At 46.4% G+C, this 18,145-nt stretch overlaps 1 protein-coding gene across 2 annotated transcripts; it reads right to left on the minus strand.

The window, feature by feature from the left end:
- Positions 1 to 435: 435 nt before the first annotated feature.
- Arf1 (ADP ribosylation factor 1) lies at positions 436 to 17,757 on the minus strand. Of its 2 annotated transcripts, none has more exons than XM_021175459.2 (5): positions 17,663 to 17,757; positions 2,364 to 2,547; positions 2,167 to 2,277; positions 1,845 to 1,969; positions 436 to 1,719 (listed from the first exon to the last, which is right to left on the minus strand). In XM_021175459.2, the coding sequence occupies exons 2-5, from the start codon at positions 2,509 to 2,511 to the stop codon at positions 1,558 to 1,560; spliced, it is 546 nt and encodes a 181-aa protein (XP_021031118.1). In that variant the 5' UTR covers positions 2,512 to 2,547; positions 17,663 to 17,757; the 3' UTR covers positions 436 to 1,557. The 2 variants fall into 2 exon arrangements, with proteins under 2 accessions (XP_021031118.1, XP_029339442.1); XM_029483582.1 differs by having other exon boundaries at positions 17,365 to 17,666.
- Positions 17,758 to 18,145: the final 388 nt, after the last annotated feature.

An 18,145-nucleotide genomic window follows, 5' to 3' on the forward strand; every position in this document is an offset into this window, starting at 1 on the left:
TTGTAAAAGCTATTGTGCTGCGAGTGCATACTTTTGGGCAGACCCCAAAATGTCCTGAGACTCGTGCTGTTGCTTCTATGAAGACCTGTGCCCTGCAGGTAGCCACCTAAGCATGAGAGAAGACTAATTATCTAAGACTGCAGCACCTCAAGGGGGTGAAGGTCAGTCCACTTAGGCAGGGGCCTATTCAGAAGGATAATAGACTTTGGATCTTCTAGTGGTCACGCCTACCCAGAGATAAGCACTTCAAGGCCAGCTGCCCCAGTTTGTCACAGAAAGAAAAGGAAAGGAGCACCTTAAGACATAAGTGAGTCAAGACATCCAGATCTCACCAGATTCCACTAGGGCTTAAAGGGCACCTGTTTCCTACAGCATGAAAAGGGCTCTCAATCTCAGGAAGAAGCCTGGCAGTGGTGGCACTGACACACAAGCCCATCAAATAGTTAAGAGACTTTATTCTAACAGCTATAATTATAGTGCTTGTCGAAATGAAAACTGAAAACAAGTATACAAAACAGTTGATTACTAATTGTGTATTGAAAGCGGTAAGAGGTTCCACGACACCAAATAAACCAGTTCTGAGATTTCCCCAAGATAAATTTAACAGCTCCAGCTTCTTCAGTGTTTATCAAAATACAAAAGAAAAAAGTAGAGGTCGTCTTTCGATGGCAAATCGGACCCTTGCAGGCTGAGGGAGGAAGCTACTTCACACATGGAGATGGGGGTGCTCCAGGATGTGGGTCTGTAATGGACCGACCCTCCCACCTTGCACGCACTCCTGCTGGTGAGACCCAGGCCTCCTGCCAGCGCGTCCAAGTGGGCCCAAGAGTAGGCTGGGTATGCAGGCTGCCATTGGGCCTTGCACACACCAAGTACAAGCCAGGCCCTGCACCCCACAATGGCTCCCAGCCTACCCTAGGTAACCGTGTGAGCACAAGTACAAGCACAATGCTATGGAATGCAGGTGACCCAAAGACAGGCGAGTCACGGGGGCTCTACTGTGACCATGCAGCGGATGGTGGTTTGTTCGTCACCTTCTCTCCTGTTCCCACAGCGAAACAGGTGATCCGATAACTAGCATTCAGGCCATTAACTGCAAAACCTACACTAGGCATAGTCTCCGTTCTGTGTGTTCAAGTGTTCTTGTCCTGTATTTTTAACTATTTTTAAAAAATGCACTGAGTTTGGGTTAAAAACCAACCACCAAATGGATACCGACACCAGTCTACAGCCCAATGGCTCCCGGAGGCCAGGTGCCCCTACACCCAAATCCCTCTCAGTACTGACAGTTGAGTTGATTCTCTTTTTACAATAAAAAAGCTAAGTAATATTGCATAGGAGTACCAGAAACTGCCTCAGTGGAAACAGAAACTATTTACATTAAATAAAAACCTGGCTGCAGGCTGCGTCTGCACATGTACAGCACGGTGCGATGCACACTGTGACCAACCCATGGAGACAGCTTCTGGCACTCAGGACCACAGAGTCGCACGTTTGCCACATGAGAGGAAAGCTGAGGGCGGAGAAGAGGAAGTGAGGGGGAGGGAGGGGTCTGGTTCACTTCTGGTTCCGGAGCTGATTAGACAGCCAATCTAGTCCTTCATAGAGCCCGTCCCCGCTGGTGGCACAGGTGGCCTGAATGTACCAGTTCCTGTGGCGTAGAGAGTGCAGCCCCAGCTTGTCTGTGATTTCGGCCGCATTCATGGCATTGGGGAGGTCCTGAGGAAAAGGAAGAATTAGTGGCAGGGACCACAAACAGCCAATAACCCTGGATAGCCTTTCACCCCTCCTCTTTCTTCCCTGATACAGGTTTTCCTTCAGGGAAGGACCTTGCTGGTGCCTACCTGCTTGTTGGCAAACACCAAGAGAACAGCATCTCGGAGCTCATCTTCAGCTAGCATCCTCATGAGCTCTTCACGGGCCTCGTTCACACGCTCTCTGTCATTGCTGTCCACTACGAAGATCAAGCCTGAAACATGGCCACATTAGTGCACATACTGAACACTCCCCACCAGACCCCACAGGCTCTAGATCCAGTCCTCCCACTGGCCATGATGTTTGGTGTGGCTTAATGCCCTGAAATGGCAAAGACCACAAGGCTCAGTGAGCCAACTGCATCCCTTTGAGGCAAATATGAGGAATCTAAGACAAGGACTGGCCGCTTACCTTGGGTGTTTTGGAAGTAGTGGCGCCACAGTGGCCGGATCTTGTCCTGGCCGCCCACATCCCACACGGTGAAGCTGATATTCTTGTATTCAACAGTCTCCACATTGAAACCTGGGGGGTAGGGTTGCAGCTGAGGGCCTCTGTATTTTGGATCCCCACACCCAACCCCCACCCTGGCCCTGGTCCCAGCTTCTCACCAATGGTGGGAATGGTGGTCACAATTTCGCCCAGCTTCAGTTTGTATAGAATTGTTGTCTTCCCTGCAGCATCCAGGCCCACCATGAGAATGCGCATTTCTTTTTTGCCAAAAAGGCCCTTGAAGAGGTTTGCAAAGATATTCCCCATGTTTGTGGACAGGTGGAATCGATACTGGCCAAAGACCTGGGAAAGAAAAGTGGTTCCAGTACTGTTATACACTGCCAGTGTGGGCCCTGTGGCAGGTCAGAGACACCTACGCAGGAGTCCCCTGCCCGAAGCCATGTCCTCATATCCCTCCTGAAATTTCACGGGAGGATGGGAGACAATTCAATCTAGTTCCCAGGTGGCAGAAAAGAACCCTGCCCCCTTCCCCCTGCCCACCAGACTACCTACGCTCACCAAGGCCACACATATCAGTTTAGGAAGGCGCAGATACCACAACAACCCCTTGTCTCCCAAGTCTAACCACTTGTCAGAATGAAGGGACATCTAACTACAATCAAGTATACTCACACTCGGGAGCTGGCACTAAAAAGTTTTGAGAGAGACAGGGCCTTTTTGGGGGTTTGTTTTGTTTTGTTTTTTGTTTTTCCAAGACAGGGTTTCTCTGTGTAGCCCTGGCTGTCCTGGAACTCATTCTCTAGACCAGGCTGGCCTGGAACTCAGAAATTCACCTGCCTCTGCCTCCCAATGCGCCACCACTGCCTGGCTGACACAGGACCTCTTAAAACCTAACAGAGCTCTTCACAAGATCAGAAAGAACCACCTTACATCTCTATCTTTACTTCAAAGTGTCAAAGTATCCACAATTTTCAACTAAAGAGTCACACTCTATGCTCAACACTACAAGCCAAATGCTCTACCAGCCCCTGGTGACAGCAAGACTAGACACACCCACAAGAACTGTGATGCCACCTCTCCAGGCATTTCTATCTGCCCAGGTCATGGGAGACCGTTGTTAAGACAGTGTTCTATCTCAAGTAGCCCAAGAAGAAAGAGACTCAAACCGTAAACCACTGGCAGCACATTCCTTTAAGAGGATGACAGGCAAATGTGAGCTGTGTCCCTGCAAGGACCTATGCATACTTAGTAGGTAAGGCCCACTGGAAGAGAAGAAACGCTAGGCAACTTAGTTGGTACCAATGTACCAGGGCCTATCAAATGTTAAGGGCTTCTGGGAAGGATAGTAAGGTTTCCCTAGGTCTGGTCTCACTATCGGGTGGCCACTTTGATCTTCACTTCTCATCCAAATGGATTTACTGCTTGCTTTGTCAAATGCTCATTGTTAACTTTTTTTTTTTTTTATTTTGGTTTTTCGAGACAGGGTTTCTCTGTATAGTCCTGGCTGTCCTGGAACTCACTTTGTAGACCAAGCTGGCCTCGAACTCAGAAATCTGCCTGCCTCTGCCTCCCGAGTGCTGGGATTAAAGGCGTGTGCCACCACGCCCGGCTCATTGTTAACTCTTAATAAGAAAAGCAAATAGAAGGCCATAGTGCCTTCAGAAAGAGTTGTCTGTGTATTATCCAAGGCTACTGACCCATAGGAAAAAGAATGGCAGTTTCCCTATAAATTGTCTCGTAGTGCTGCCTTAACAGAACATCACACAGTGGGCAACTTAGCAACAACAGATGCAGTAGACATCCAAATCATGGTCTGGCAGGTTGGATGTCTGGCTCTAAGGTGAGGTCTTCAGCCGTATCCTTCAGGAGAGGAATGCCATAATCTCATGTGGCAAAGTGAGTGTGAACTTGCAAAGTCCTCCTCCTGATGGCCATTATCCATTCTTGTGGCTGGAACTTTAAGAACCAAACACTTGCCCAACGTTATTATTACACTGGGGGTTCAATTTCCCATATAACTTCACTTTGGAAAGTGCATTCAAATTATAGTAATGTGAAACACAAAGGATTAGTAGTACCATAACATGGACTATAGACAGGACCACGTGGCCTCCCCTTTTCACGTGCAGGTGTGTTAAGGGGCTTTATGTGGAGGACTCCATACACCATTTTTCAGGGCTCAGTTCTGTAACCTCTTATTACACTGTGAAAACAGCTGACTTTTTAACACAGTCACTTCCACTAGCCACAGTTAAGCAGGCTCTACAAAGAAAATCCTTCATTTTGGGGGATACCCCCATCAAGTTACACATTACACTGTCTTGTTCAGTGGGCTGATGTGATGGCACCATGTCTGAGGCATGGCCTACAGGACCTCTTCACACCATCTCTAGTATCCTCTAGACAATGTCCTCTTCTTAGGTAATGTAATCGAAAGTTATACAATATGATGCTTATGTTTAAGCAGATGAACATTCTGCACTCACCAAAATGACTACCCATATGGGAATAAAAATATTAGGAGAGAGAAAAAGGAGATGTTGAAGATTGCAATTCTTCACTTTCTTTATCAGCTAAGACAGAGCAATAATGATACTTTAGCACTAAAGGCCTTCTACTTCATTTGTTGTTGCTTTTTGTTTTGTTTTGTTTTTTTGAGACAGGTTTCTCTGTTACCTTAGTTATCCTAGAACTCCTTCTATAGAACAGGCTGGCCTTGAACTTACAGACATCCACCTGCCTCTACATCCGAGTTCTGGAATTAAAGGTGTGTATCACCACTTCACTTCTTTTTTTTTTTTTTTTAAAGTTTTATTTATTTATTATATGTAAGTACACTGTAGCTGTCTTCAGACACTCCAGAAGAGGGCGCCAGATCTCGTTACAGATGGTTGTGAGCCACCATGTGGTTGCTGGGATTTGAACCCTGGACCTTCGGAAGAGCAGACGGGTGCTCTTACCCACTGAGCCATCTCACCAGCCCCACCACTTCACTTCTTAAGTACTCCTTCCTCAGAAAGTTCCCAGAAAAATCCCAGGATGGGTTCATCATATAGAAGCCACAGTGACTAAACCCCAACCAAGTGAACACACTGGAGTCCCTGGGACAGTGGTCATGGATAGGATCCAGCCGTACCTTCAACCCCTCGTGGTGTGTAAGAGTAGTTGAACCACAGGACAGAGATATGGGGGTACTCTCAGAATGCCCCAGAAGATATGAACAGAAGCAGCTCCTCAAAGCCTCTCTCTTTAAAAGCCTTTTTGATTTCAAAAAGCAAAAAGGGAGCCCTTTTGACTGGAAGCAAGCCAAAACAGGAGAGAGACTACTTAAAAACCAAGTCACCAGGGCTGGAGAGACAGCCCAGAAGTTAAGAGCACTGACTGCTCTTCCAGAGGACCTGAGATCAATTCCCAGCACCCACATGGTGGCTCACAACTATCTGTAATGAGATCTGATGCCTTCTTCTGTCATGCAGGCATACGTACAAGTAGAGCACTCATATACCTAAATAAATCTTAAAAAGAAAAGCCACCACAAAAAAAAAAAAAAATCAAACAAACAAACAACTCAGGGTAGGGATGGAGCTCAGTTGGCAGAGCATCCATGAAGTCCCAAGTTCAATCCCCAACACTAAACAGGGTATGGTGTGCATGCTTGTAAACCCAGCACTAGGTAGAAAGAGGCAGGAAGACCAGAAGTTCTGCCTCAGCTACTTGCAATTTTGAGGCCAGCCTAAGCTACAAGAGACCTCAAAAACAGTGTGAGATACGGTATTTCGTGCCTTTAATCCCACCAACCAGGAGTCAGAGGTAGGTAGCTCTCTGAGGTCAAGGCCAGGATGGTTTAAAAAATAAGTTCCAAATCACTTGAGGGAGATAGTGAGACCTCAAGTCTCAACAAAAATAGAACACCCCAAAGCCTGAATGTATCAGTACAGAGGTCCACCAAGAACAGGATACTGGAACAAAAGAAAATGAGGGACACGAAAAGTTCAAAATGAAGGCTCACAGAAAGCAGAATAGGAAAAATATAAACACGATGACAGAAAGTATGAGGCTAATCTGGAACATATAGTGAGACTGTCAAAGAAAAAGGAGGAAGAAATCTAGATGTTGAGTCATGCCTAGAATCCTAGCACTGAGGCTAGCAGATACCAGCCAGAGTCTGAGACCTTACCTAGGAAAAACTAAGAAACAAAACCAACTACCAAACAAAGGAGGAAGAACATGAAGACAAGACGACAGGAGAGGAAAGTGGAAGGAAATGAGAAGAGAAAGAAAACAGATGGACAGGACAGATTGACAAGAATAACTACAGAGGGAGACTCTTAGCTAGGCAGAGGGAGCACATGCTCTAAGAGCTGCTGCCTACTGCCAAAACACTCTGTGACAATGACAATGCAGTCAGTGCTGGTGGGAGGAAGACTCTCAGGCAACGCTCTTTAAAAATTCTCAGATTATGGCTCTCAACCTTTAATTCCTACCAATTATAGATAGTTAAAAACAATTTCAACATGACAAGGCATCCCATGAGGATCCAAACCAGGCAAAAGAAAGTGAGCCCAAGACGAATTAAGAAGATGCCAGAGAGCAGGAAGCACTCAAGTATGGGGGTAGGGGTGGGGGGAACAAGGAGGCAATACACATAATTTATTTTAAACAAAAAAGCTCCACAGTCACAGGTTAACTATCTGCTCAGCAATCAGTTGTCCTTCTAAATCAACACATCAAAAATGGTTACCAATGGAGAAACAAAAGGGATCCACCAGTGGTGACTAGGGTGCCACCAGTGTGCCAGGGGGGCTTGGTAAGGCAGAGGGGACATTAAGATAGCTCTTTATGTTCAGATGCTGTGAAGAAACCAATAGTTGTTGTGCTCACTATCCATGTATGAGCAAATATATGACCCCAGTAAGGTTGAGGCAGAGTTTAAGATAATCAATCCTTGGCTATGAGCAGGGGGTTGAAGGACAGTCTGAACTACATAAGACCCTGTTTCAAAAGGAAAAGCAGGACCCCCCCCCAAAAAAAAAACCCAGAGGAAGATTAAGGGGAGAGGATACGTGCACCCCTCTCAAGTCCCTACAGTAGCAGACAGACACCTTGAATAACTGTGTCTAGTGGCGGGGNCCTCAGCCAAGTTTGCCAGCATGGCTGCATGAGTGTCTCATTGTCCATGACTACTGTTATTCAGTGCTGCTTTCTTGCACGTGATCTGCACAGCCCACAGCTGAGTGTGCTGGGCCTAACCTGCCTTCTCAATGGAAAGGCCATGATAACCACAGTGAACATTTTCTTTCTTTTTAACAAGAATCACCTAGGAAGAAGCAAACATAGAATTCAATGATGAGTTCCAGATTTAAGACATTCAACAATGCAAGCATGTAGATCCACCCTGCTGTTCTGTGTCCTCATAGGGCCCCAACCACTGCTTCTAGAAGAGACCCAAGCCCAAAGGAGCCTCCACAGAGAGAAAAGCCTAGTGGCTACAAGGGCCAATCACCACCAGAGACTCTGGGTACAGGCACTGACTGCCTGAAGCCCAGTCAAGTTGCTGTCACCTTCCCTCTACAATCCCACACACAAGCTAAACTTGCTTTTCCGGTTCTTCTGCATTACTCACTCTATCAGCAGGCAGTGAAAACAACTTTCCCAGAGAGCCTCTTGCTGGTTTATTCTGCCTACCAAACCACCAGAGGAGTGCCTCAGGCAGGAGGACCCACAACCACTAAGTTAGATGGGGTCAAGAAAGTTCATTCTTTGGGGAGGAGAGGACCATGGTTGAAGTAGCTTCTCCTCTGGCAACCACACTCCCTACACCACCCTCTGCCAGTAGCAGGGCCTTCCTGGTCTCTTAAGTAAAGGCGAGAAAACACAACCGAGTCCACACCTATTCCACAATAATGAATGCAACCTGACTGGTTTAGTAGTTGAACAGGAGCCTGAGCAGCAGCCAAGCGACAGCCAGGGGAGTCAATCATCATCCACAAGACTCAGAAAAGGCCAGACAACCTTCTTTAAATCGGACTGTGTAGGTTTGCCATTTTCCTCCAATTATTACCACTATTTTGAAAGAATCCCAGTAGAAAGAGAAGTTTTCTGCTCTGGGCTGCAGACTCAACAGAATGTTCTGCCCTGAATAGGACTCATACTTACTACCTGAATGAAAAATTGGTGCTTTTTTTTTTTTTTTACGTATTTTCCTCAATTACATTTCCAATGCTATCCTGAAAGTCCCCCNTCCCACTTTTTGGCCCTGGCGTTCCCCTGTACTGGGGCATATGAAGTTTGCGTGTCCAATGGGCCTCTCTTTCCAGTGATGGCCGACTAGGCCATCTTTTGATACATAAGCAGCTACTAAAGTTAAGAGCTCCGGGGTACTGGTTAGTTCATAATGTTGTTCCACCTATAGGGTTGCAGGTCTCTTTAGCTCCTTGGGTACTTTCTCTAGCTCCTCCATTGGGGGCCCTGTGATCCATAATTGGTGCTGTCTTAAGAGTTCCTTTTAGGGGACTAAAAAGATGGCTCAATGGGTAAGAGTACTTGCTGCTTTTGCAAAGGACACAGTTCCATTCCCAGCACCCACATGGCAGCTTACAACTGTCCTTAACTCTAACTCCATCCAGTTTCAGGCGATGTGAAGCCCTCTTCTGGCCTCTGCAGGAACTGCATACAGGGACAACACTAAAACACTGGAGCCAGAGCTACAGGAGATCCTGCCTCAAAAATAAAGTTTAGCCACATCCAGCAAGGGTATATTCTCAGTTATCACATTTGAGGAAACTTACCAATTCTAAAACTTTTCTTAAAGAACTTGAACACAGTATAGAACACTTTCTAACTAAAGTTTTCAAAATAAAATACATGAAAGTGTTCAAAAATAAAATACATGAAAGCCTGCAACTTTAAAGGGGCTTTAGTGTCATGTCAACATGACTACATGTTGACCTCTGCACACACTGCTTTTTGTACATTAACAGAGACTGAGAATGTCTGTACCTAAAGCCTCAGGTCTTCACATGCCCCTCAGCTGAACATTCCAGGCTACTAAGTATGTCCATGCAATCCAAGTACTGCTCTACATTTGTTGTCATTTCATAAAATTTGCTTAAGAGTAAAATTGAATGTGCTGATACTAAGACAGGCAAGCACTCTTGGAAGGGCAAAACTGTGACTAAATCAACAGTTGCACACTGCCTCCTCGAAGCTTCTTCAGGGCAGGGGAAACCCACCAGGTCTGGTTTGTAGGTAGGATAATGAGTGAAACTGAAATTAGAGCATTCTTTGCAAACTTAAGGTGAACCCCCCACACACACACAAATCAATGTGTATACCCATACTCAAGTAAAACTCAAGTAAAGTAAAACTCCAGTAAAAGTTTTTGAACTACAGCAACTACAATGCTGAACCTCATCTTTATATTGTTTCTCCATTTATTTATTCATTCATTCATTCATTGCTTTTTTCCAGACAGGGTTTCTCTGTGTAGCCCTGGCTGTCCTGGAACTCACTCTGTAGACCAGGATGGCCTCGAACTCAGAAATCTGCCTGCCTCTGCCTCCCAAGTGCTGGGACTAAAGGCGTGCTCCACCACTGCCTGGCCTCCCTTTATTTTTAAGCATTACCATAACATAACTAGTCTCAAAAAGGTAAAACATATTCACAGCCACATTAACTCTATACATCAGCAGCTCTAAGCAAATAACTGAGCTACCATATCACCTGTAGCTAGAGCTACAATATTCATGAAACAATTTTTGAAACTTCTAAAGGCACCAATGGGGAAACATCTTGCCACATTGTTTGTGTAAATCTTCTTAAAGCAGATACCTACTGTTCTGTGTCTTGTCTTCCTCTCAGTAACAGAATCTGGACTTGTAACTGGAGTCAGGGCTTCTAGAATAATTGCACATTCTGGAGCTTCCTGCAGCACTACATGCCTACAGCACCTACCTAGGAGCCACAGAACCACACCCAAACACAGTAGTTCTCAACTTGTGGATTTCAAGCACTTTAGGGGGTCAGGTATCAGATATCCTGCAATTCACAATAGTAACAAAATTATAATTATGAAGTAGCAATGAAGTAATTTTATGGTTGGGGGTCACAACATGAGGAAAGGAAACAGAAGGGCAAAGCAATAGATAAGCTGAGAAACACTGCCCTATCATACACCGCTACCGTATTTCTACGTTGGCAGGAAGTACAGAGAGCCTCTACTCATCTCACTGGAAAAAAACTCCAAAACTATACATACAGAACTGGAAATAGTAGCAGAGCACTAGGTTTGCTCCCCAAACCATAGACAAAACAAAGCAAGAAACATAAACAGGCATCAACCAAGAAACATATCTAAAATGGAGAAAAGCACAGTATGACAACACAACCATCCTGAAATCAGGGGACAAGGCTCAGCCTGGCCCTCCCTAGTGACCCTGTAGCCACTTGTTCTGTCTTCATACCTTAGCCCAATCGACATGATCACATGACTTCCAGCCTAGGATAAGTCTGGTGCTAAGGAAGTCTATCCTGACTCCTTGAAAGAGCCAGGTTGGCTGTACCCCCCAGACCCTAGCCCTTTACTCCTTTCTTGAGCACATATATGGAGCATACAATTTGTATATAGGAGACAATTCCACCTGGCTATAAACAGATGCAACTTATTTTGGTCACAGAATGGAATTGAGGAGAAATGACCTAAGGTTATACCCTGATCTCACATCTTCAGATTCACATCCATGTTGGCTAACATGCACGTTCTCTAACCATTGAGGGCTCCTGCTGAAGCAATGAGGAGGAACCTCCAAGTGGCTGTGGCTTCTCAATGGCCACCCCTGCTCCATTGGTCTTTACAGAGGGCATAGTATGCACAAAGCCACGCCAAGTATCACATACCCACATATAACACCACCATCCCTGGGCTCAGGAGAAGCAGGAGGACCCAGAAGAGCATTAATTTCTGTTGAAAGGCAAATCAAAGTAATACAGCTTTGCCAGATTATCTCTTTATGAGCTTCCCCCATGCCCAGAAAACACCACACACACACACACACCTGCCTGTGAGGCCAATGGATCTGGACCTGGCATCCTACTAAAGGCCCACTAAAGAAAAAGGGAACTGGAACAACCATCATGGTGCTTTCATAAAATAAGCTCTTCCTCAAACCAGCTACAATTGGCAGGGTTTCTACTGAAACTCGATGTTAATGGTACATTCAGCCATACTTTGGACAGAGACAGATGGCCACTAGAGTACTTAATGAGCTTGACTAATTCAATCTTCAAAACTTGACTTTCGCTATCACCATGGCTTAGATCTGTAATCCTAATACTACAGAGGCTGAGACAGAAGGACTGCCCTGAGTTCAGGGCCAGCCTAGGTTATAGTTTGAGATTGTCTCATGACAACAAAAACAAGGAGCTAGAGATGGCTCAGCTGTTAAGTACTGCTCTTACAGAGGACCAGAGTTCGATTCCCAGAACTTACATCAGGCTGCTTATAATGATCTGTAATACAATTCCAGAAGGATCTGACACATCACTGCCTCCTTAAACATCTGCACTCACATATCCCTATAAAGACAGACAGACAGACAGACAGACAGACACACACACACTTTAAAAATTAAAAAAAATATTAATACATCTTTTAAATTAAAAAACAAAACCCTCTCGAAAAACCAAAAAGAAAAAAAAAAAAACAAAACCCTTATCTCTACCTTTGGGAACTTTTATTCTGAGGGTAGAAGTGCCATGCCCCTTCTTTTGAAACACTTGTTCTTCAGGTAGAAACAGAGGAGTAAACTATACAGGAAGGCTGAGCTGTCACTAGGCTCCCTTCCGCTCTGGTTCTGCCCCACCCTGCTGAAGTGAGGCAGACACACAGGACAAAGACCAAATCCCCAAGTCCACTGTCCTTGCTGAGCCTAGCACTGCTAGCCACACACCACACACTATGTCCCCTACCATCCCAATGTCAGAAAAGCTTCTCTAAGACACTATAAAAGTTTTTTCTTTAACTTAGGTGACCGTCACCCAGTGCATTCTCTAACAATTGCCCCTATTCTCTGGGTAGGGCTCCTCCATGTTTCATATTCAGCTTTTCCATCAAAATCTCCCTCCTTCCCAAATTTCCACCCAGTTCTTCAGACCCAAACCAAGGAGACTTGCTGCCTCCACTTCCCACTACACTACAATAAGTCAATTAATCAGGTGCAAAGTGGCACCAGTAATATTAGGACCCTCACATATAGTAGCTATGAGAACTGTCAGGTGTCCACCATACCTTCAAATTCACTAAGTCTGCCACCCGGAAAAAAAGCCAACAGACAACCTGACATTTGCACAAGATTGAAGATTCCCATGCGCATACCCCAAATGACATCACAGGGACACAAAGGGAAGTAACTTCTATCAAAACTCTGCTTTATTGATTGCTAGGCCTAGCCATTCCCTTAAGAGGACAAGGGGGATGGCTGGCTTACTGAGGCACTAAATGCCAACCATAGCAATCTCAAGGGCATCCCACCTCAAAGAAGTAATTTTTTTCCCTGAAAAATAAGGACATCTTTTGTTAAGGTACTGAAGAGAACAAAATACACTATCCTTGGCTTACAAGATAGTTAAAGTTGGGTTCCTGGAAGACCTGAAACATCTGTTAACATTATGCCAAAGAAAAGTATCTTTCTGTGATCAAGCTTAGGCTATCACAGAGGGATTTTCCACCTACATGAAAACCACACAAGTGGCTAAGTGCCAGACATAATGCCTCCCTACATGATAGAGCCAAAGGGTTCCCACAGATTTCAAAATACCCTGAGGACTACAAAGCTGCTTCGGGGACCAGGGCACCCTCTCTCTAGTCTTACCCTCCCATACAGCTCCTGGCAGGGTTCCAAACTCAAGAGTACACTTACCCAGCTCAGACCCCTCCTGTCAATTGTCCTGGGCTACTAAGAGGCCTCTGGTTCCTTCTCAAACTTACCAATCTTTTTCTATCATCTCTGCAAAAATGTCACCTTAGAGGTGACATTTCTGCCTCCTTGGGTAGGTAACACCCATACATGTTGTTTTAAGAAGGGGGTGGGTGGGTGTAATCTCTCATTGACCCTGGAGCTCACTAATTCAGCTGGAGTGGCTTACTCACAAAGTCCTGGCGATCCTCCTGCTGGGATTAGAAGGTCTGTGTGTGAAGGGGGGATTTAACTCTGGTTCTCATGCTTGCTTGTGCAGCAAGTATTTTACTCACGGAGCCAACTCCTTAGTTAGTTCCTTTCAAGACACACATTCACTGCAGTATAAATTACATATATTTAGCCAGGCATGGGAATCAGAGGCAGTCAGATCTCTGTGAGTTCAAGGCCTGCATAGTCTATAGAGTTTAGGATGGTTAAGATGAACACTCCAATACCATGCATAGACAGGCAGCTTTGTGCCCAATGCTGAGTAAGGCTATCACTTCCATCTTCTTTAAAAGTTAAAACACACCTTCAGAGAGGCTAATCTTAATGACTCAGGAAAAATCTACAGGGCCAACAACATGGAACAACATGTTGCGCAGTTTTAAACTATGTACAAGTTGTGCTTCTATGTAAACATTTCTACACTATAACTGCTAGAGACGGGTGTGTGTGTGGGGTGTGTGCACAGACCTGGGAACTGAATGAAGGTAAAGTGACAGCACAGAGGAAGCAAGGTATCCATCAAATTTAGTCCACAACTGGCAGCTTTAACCACACATTTCCGTTAATCACAATGGTATGTCCAAAGTCTGATATAACTTGACATAATAGAAATGCTAAAAGCTGATAATAACACCAATCAAAATTTCACCACCAAAGTCACTAGAAGATGGGCGTATGTAAATAGCTGGCTGGATTCAAACAAGGAAGAAGTGCATTCTTATCTACAGAAGAACAGGAAGCTTCAGAGAACACTCACAATGTCAGGCCACCTAGACTTCCTTCACTCTTCAGCAATGGGTCTCATTAAATCTAGAAACCCCTTTCTTAGCCACATGCACCTAAACTATACCAACAGAATTAAACAAAACAAAAAACTTGTTAGAGGACAACCAGAGAATCTAGACCACAAACATTCCTGTTTCAGTATATGGTACTGCAAAAATATTTTGACAACTGATTCTGAAAAAAAACAAGAAACCTTTTGGAAAGAACTCTGGTTAAAGCATCCCTTTAACAGGTATACTTACCTTTATAAATACTAATTAGAAGACTTTTTAATTCTTTCACACACTTCTTAATTCCTGAAATGTCCAATGATAATAACCAAGTCCCACTCACACTACAGCAGTGATTCTCAGATCCTCAGATATGGGGAGCTGCTGGCCACCTGAACTTAATCGCCCCCAACTGCTGTCTGTAAACTATGCCTGCCTAGCATAGAGGCACACAGCTGTAATCCCAGCAGGCTATAATCTCCAGAGGGGAGGCAGGAGGATGTCAAGTTTGAGGAAAATCTGCACTACACAGTGAAACCCTTCCTGATGAACAGCAGCAATAAAATATTGGCCAGCCGTCCTATTTTCTGTCAATTCTGCTCTTATCACTTAAAACTTTCCCTATTATCAGGGCCTGCAGAGTGCCACTGTTCCTAGTCTATTGGCTGCTGAAGGCTACCAAACTGTTACCACTGTGAGTAAAAAATCAGGACCCAGGATCAGATAAGAGTATGGGGTTCTCATCAGTCTCCCCATTATCTGTAGCAGGACAGGGTGGTGGAACTCGGGTGAACACCTAAAAGGTCCCCCTGGAAATAAAGAGATTGGATGTGCCTACACTAACAAGTTTTCCAGCTAATCAGGTCATTTGACCCACCTGAGAGGGCTGAGTTACCTTTCAGGACATTGTCAAACCGTCCAAGCTATTATCTATAATCTGTATCACAATCAATAGTGGACACAGACCTTGGTGTGTAATGAGAAATCCCAATGCATACAACACTCCCACCCCCAGCTACCTTTTAACTTCTCAGTAGGCAATGTCAAATCTTCAATAGTAGATAGAGAATACACACAAAAAGATGCTATTGGGTGTCAAATCTCAAGTCAAAGAAATTTCCATTTTTCTCTCCTTACCATCTCTGACAATTTCATGAAAAGGTCAAAGGGATTCAAGAAAGACAACAGGGAAGACCAAGAATGACAGAGCAACCTAGAGCAGGGCTCCCAGTGCAAATGACACAGCCTTTGTGATTACGAGTAGATTTAAACCTGTGTATCAGAACCAGGAGGTGGTGGCTCATGTCTTTAATCCCAGATTTCTGAGTTCGAGGCTAGCCTGGTCTCCAGAGGGAGTTCCAGGACAGCCAGGGATAGACAGAAAAAAATCTGCACATCAATGTAACATTTAATTCTAAGAATCTGAAAAAAAATTGACCAAACAATTTCAAAGCATTGTGACAAGCTATTGCATGAACTTGCACAACAAGTTTTTTTCTCTTGGTTAGGCTGCCTGACACTGGGTTACCACAGCAACTGCTGGTCTAATTTACCTTTACTTTTTTTTTTTTTTTAAGAAAAAGAAAAAAAAGAAAAGGTATTTTGAAGCCTGTCTGGTCCTGGGCAGAGGAAGCAGCCCAGTGGAGGGAAGATTCTGGACATCCATTCTACAAGGGGCAAGGGGCACAGTGGACGTCCCAGATGCATGACTTACAATCAGAGCTGTGTGAGGGCCACAGAACTAGTTACTGCTACTTTCCTTTCAGGATGAGTAGACTGAGTATGAGTCAGCTGTTATTCACACTGTCTTAAACCTTGTATGCAGTGCTAGAGATCCAAAGCAAGGCTTCACGCAGGCTGGAAAAGCACTCTACCATCTAGCTCCTAAACCTTTCTGAAGTAGCAATTCTGTACATCTGCCTCACAAGCAAGAGAACAGTGTGGTGATCCAGTGACTCAGGCCTATTTTCAAATCTAAGGATAAGTGAGAGACATTCCAATAAGAGAAACCTTTATGCCACAGAAGACAATGTAGTTCACACATCTATGACTGGCCCTTACACCACACAACCCTGTGGAGAAACAGAGAAACCAGGTAGTAACACAGTGCATCAAATCTCATAGTCTAGGCCACTTCTGCTAGTGCTGCTAAAAGCTCAAAAGTGAGGACACTATAGTCACCCATGTCAGGCACTGTGGATACTGGCTAAGACAGAGGAGAGACACGAGGCCAGCACACAAAGCACCATGGCACCTCACTAGTCTTCTGACAGACACGGCAGAAACCACCAGAATCAGCCTGCAGGAAAAACTGCTGACCACTAGTTGTGAAACAAGAACTACAACAGAAGACTCCAACATGGGTTGTTGCATCAACTACTGGGCTCTCCAATGACTTCTAGGACCAAGAGCAGCTGACCCTTCCTTTCCTGACAAAGTAGCCAGTTGCTGTTTGAATGGGAGAATTCCTTCTTGATGTGAGAAGATTCCCTAGCATTTTGCATTTGTTCTATGTAGCTAGACCATACAACATATGTAGCTAGCTACACTACAATCTGACATGGCACGACCACCCTAAATGGACAGCCAGAATTGTGTACTGGACCTGGTCTCTGTACCTGCAGACTGCTCAGAGGCCGGGAGCAGGTTATTCCATGGGCAGGTTAAAGATTCTCCAATTCAGAATGGCCTTTCTAATCCACCCAAAAGTGCATAAAGGAGCCAGTCAAGAGGGTAAACAAGGCTCAAACCCCTCCAGAGGCCATCGGGACCCCAATGCAGATCTCACCGAGGATATTCGGGGCCCAAATCACGGCTAATTGGGGATCTCAGTGGGTATTCTGGGATCCCCCGAGATCCGCAAATGCGCGTGTTAAATCCCAGCACCCGGATCCGCAGTTCGGAGCCCCTGTCCGACACCTGTCCCTTTCCCTTCCCCCTTCCTACAACTTCGGTCCTCCAGGCCGACAGGAACCGGACTCCAGAGACAGAAGAGGAAGACCTCGCCACCCGAGTGACCTTGACGCCGTCTCCGGGCCACCCGAGCCTCAGTTTCCCCAGGCCCACGGTTTATGCCGTATCTGAAGCGGCCGGCTAGCCTTTAAGAAGGAAAACCCCGTGACCCCCCGAACCCTGCTCCTCGCTCCCGGGCTCCCGGGCCGTGGAGCCTAGGAGAGGCGCAGAGAGGAACAGCAGGAAACCTGGCTTCCTGGAGAAGAGCCGGCGTCCTGGCCGGACTTCCGGGCTGCGGCCCGAGGCGGGCGGCCAGGCAGGCGTAAGGGCCGCGGAGTGGGGGAGGGCCAAGCGGCCGTGGGCGACGCGGGACTCCGGGGCGCCCCGATCCTCTGTCCGGCCTGCCGCCGAGCCCCACTGAGCATAGACCTCAGGCCGCCCGACCGGACTCGGTCCTTAGCAGCCGCAGCCGAGCGCCCCCTTGACTCCCACGATGACCAGACCGTGGCCTCCCCAGTTTCGGCCTCAGCGCGCCCCGCGTCTCACCTCCGCGGCGGCTGCTCCCAGCCAGGCGTTGGTTTCGCTCCCACAAGATGGCGGCGCTGACGGCAGCCACGTCAGCGCCTGCCGCGGGGCACGCCGGGGGAAGAGGGCGGGCACGCAGAAGGCCCCGCCCCCACACGGATGGCGCTTGCGCGTCTGCACTTTGTAGCCTTCACGGGGCGGAGCCGAGGTCGCTCTGTTTCCGGATCGGGTCCCGGGCTAGCACACTGGCTCCCGGCACTAGAAAGAGCAAGGGTGTGGTGTATGGAGTTCCGTGTCCGCCGGCGCGTGCGCACGCGCGCTTTCCTGCGGAATTCCAGCCCATTCCGCGGATGCGGGGGTTGAGGCCAGTAAGCGTTCGAGAGCGCCAAGGTCAGAGTGGGAAGGTCGTGTCAGCCCTAGGGGGTGTGATGTCCTTCTCACAGTACCCCAGGGTCTCTGATATTCCAGCTGGGCCCTGGCATTGAAGAGAATGATGTGACCGAC

Source organism: Mus caroli, chromosome 11 (genome assembly GCF_900094665.2).
Source record: "Mus caroli chromosome 11, CAROLI_EIJ_v1.1, whole genome shotgun sequence".
Lineage (NCBI taxonomy): Eukaryota > Metazoa > Chordata > Mammalia > Rodentia > Muridae > Mus > Mus caroli.

What these genes read in the sequence shown, in the direction of transcription:
- Arf1 (XM_029483582.1), bottom strand. Translation starts at nt 17,541, where the DNA reads ATGCTCAGTGGGGCTCGGCGGCAGGCCGGACAGAGGATCGGGGCGCCC. An exon ending in GCTCTTCTCCAGGAAGCCAG is followed by an intron (nt 2,548 to 17,364) that starts GTTTCCTGCTGT and finishes TTTCTTTCCCAG; the next exon opens with GTCTTTGGCCAGTATCGATT. An exon ending in GACCACCATTCCCACCATTG is followed by an intron (nt 2,278 to 2,363) that starts GTGAGAAGCTGG and finishes CCTACCCCCCAG; the next exon opens with GTTTCAATGTGGAGACTGTT.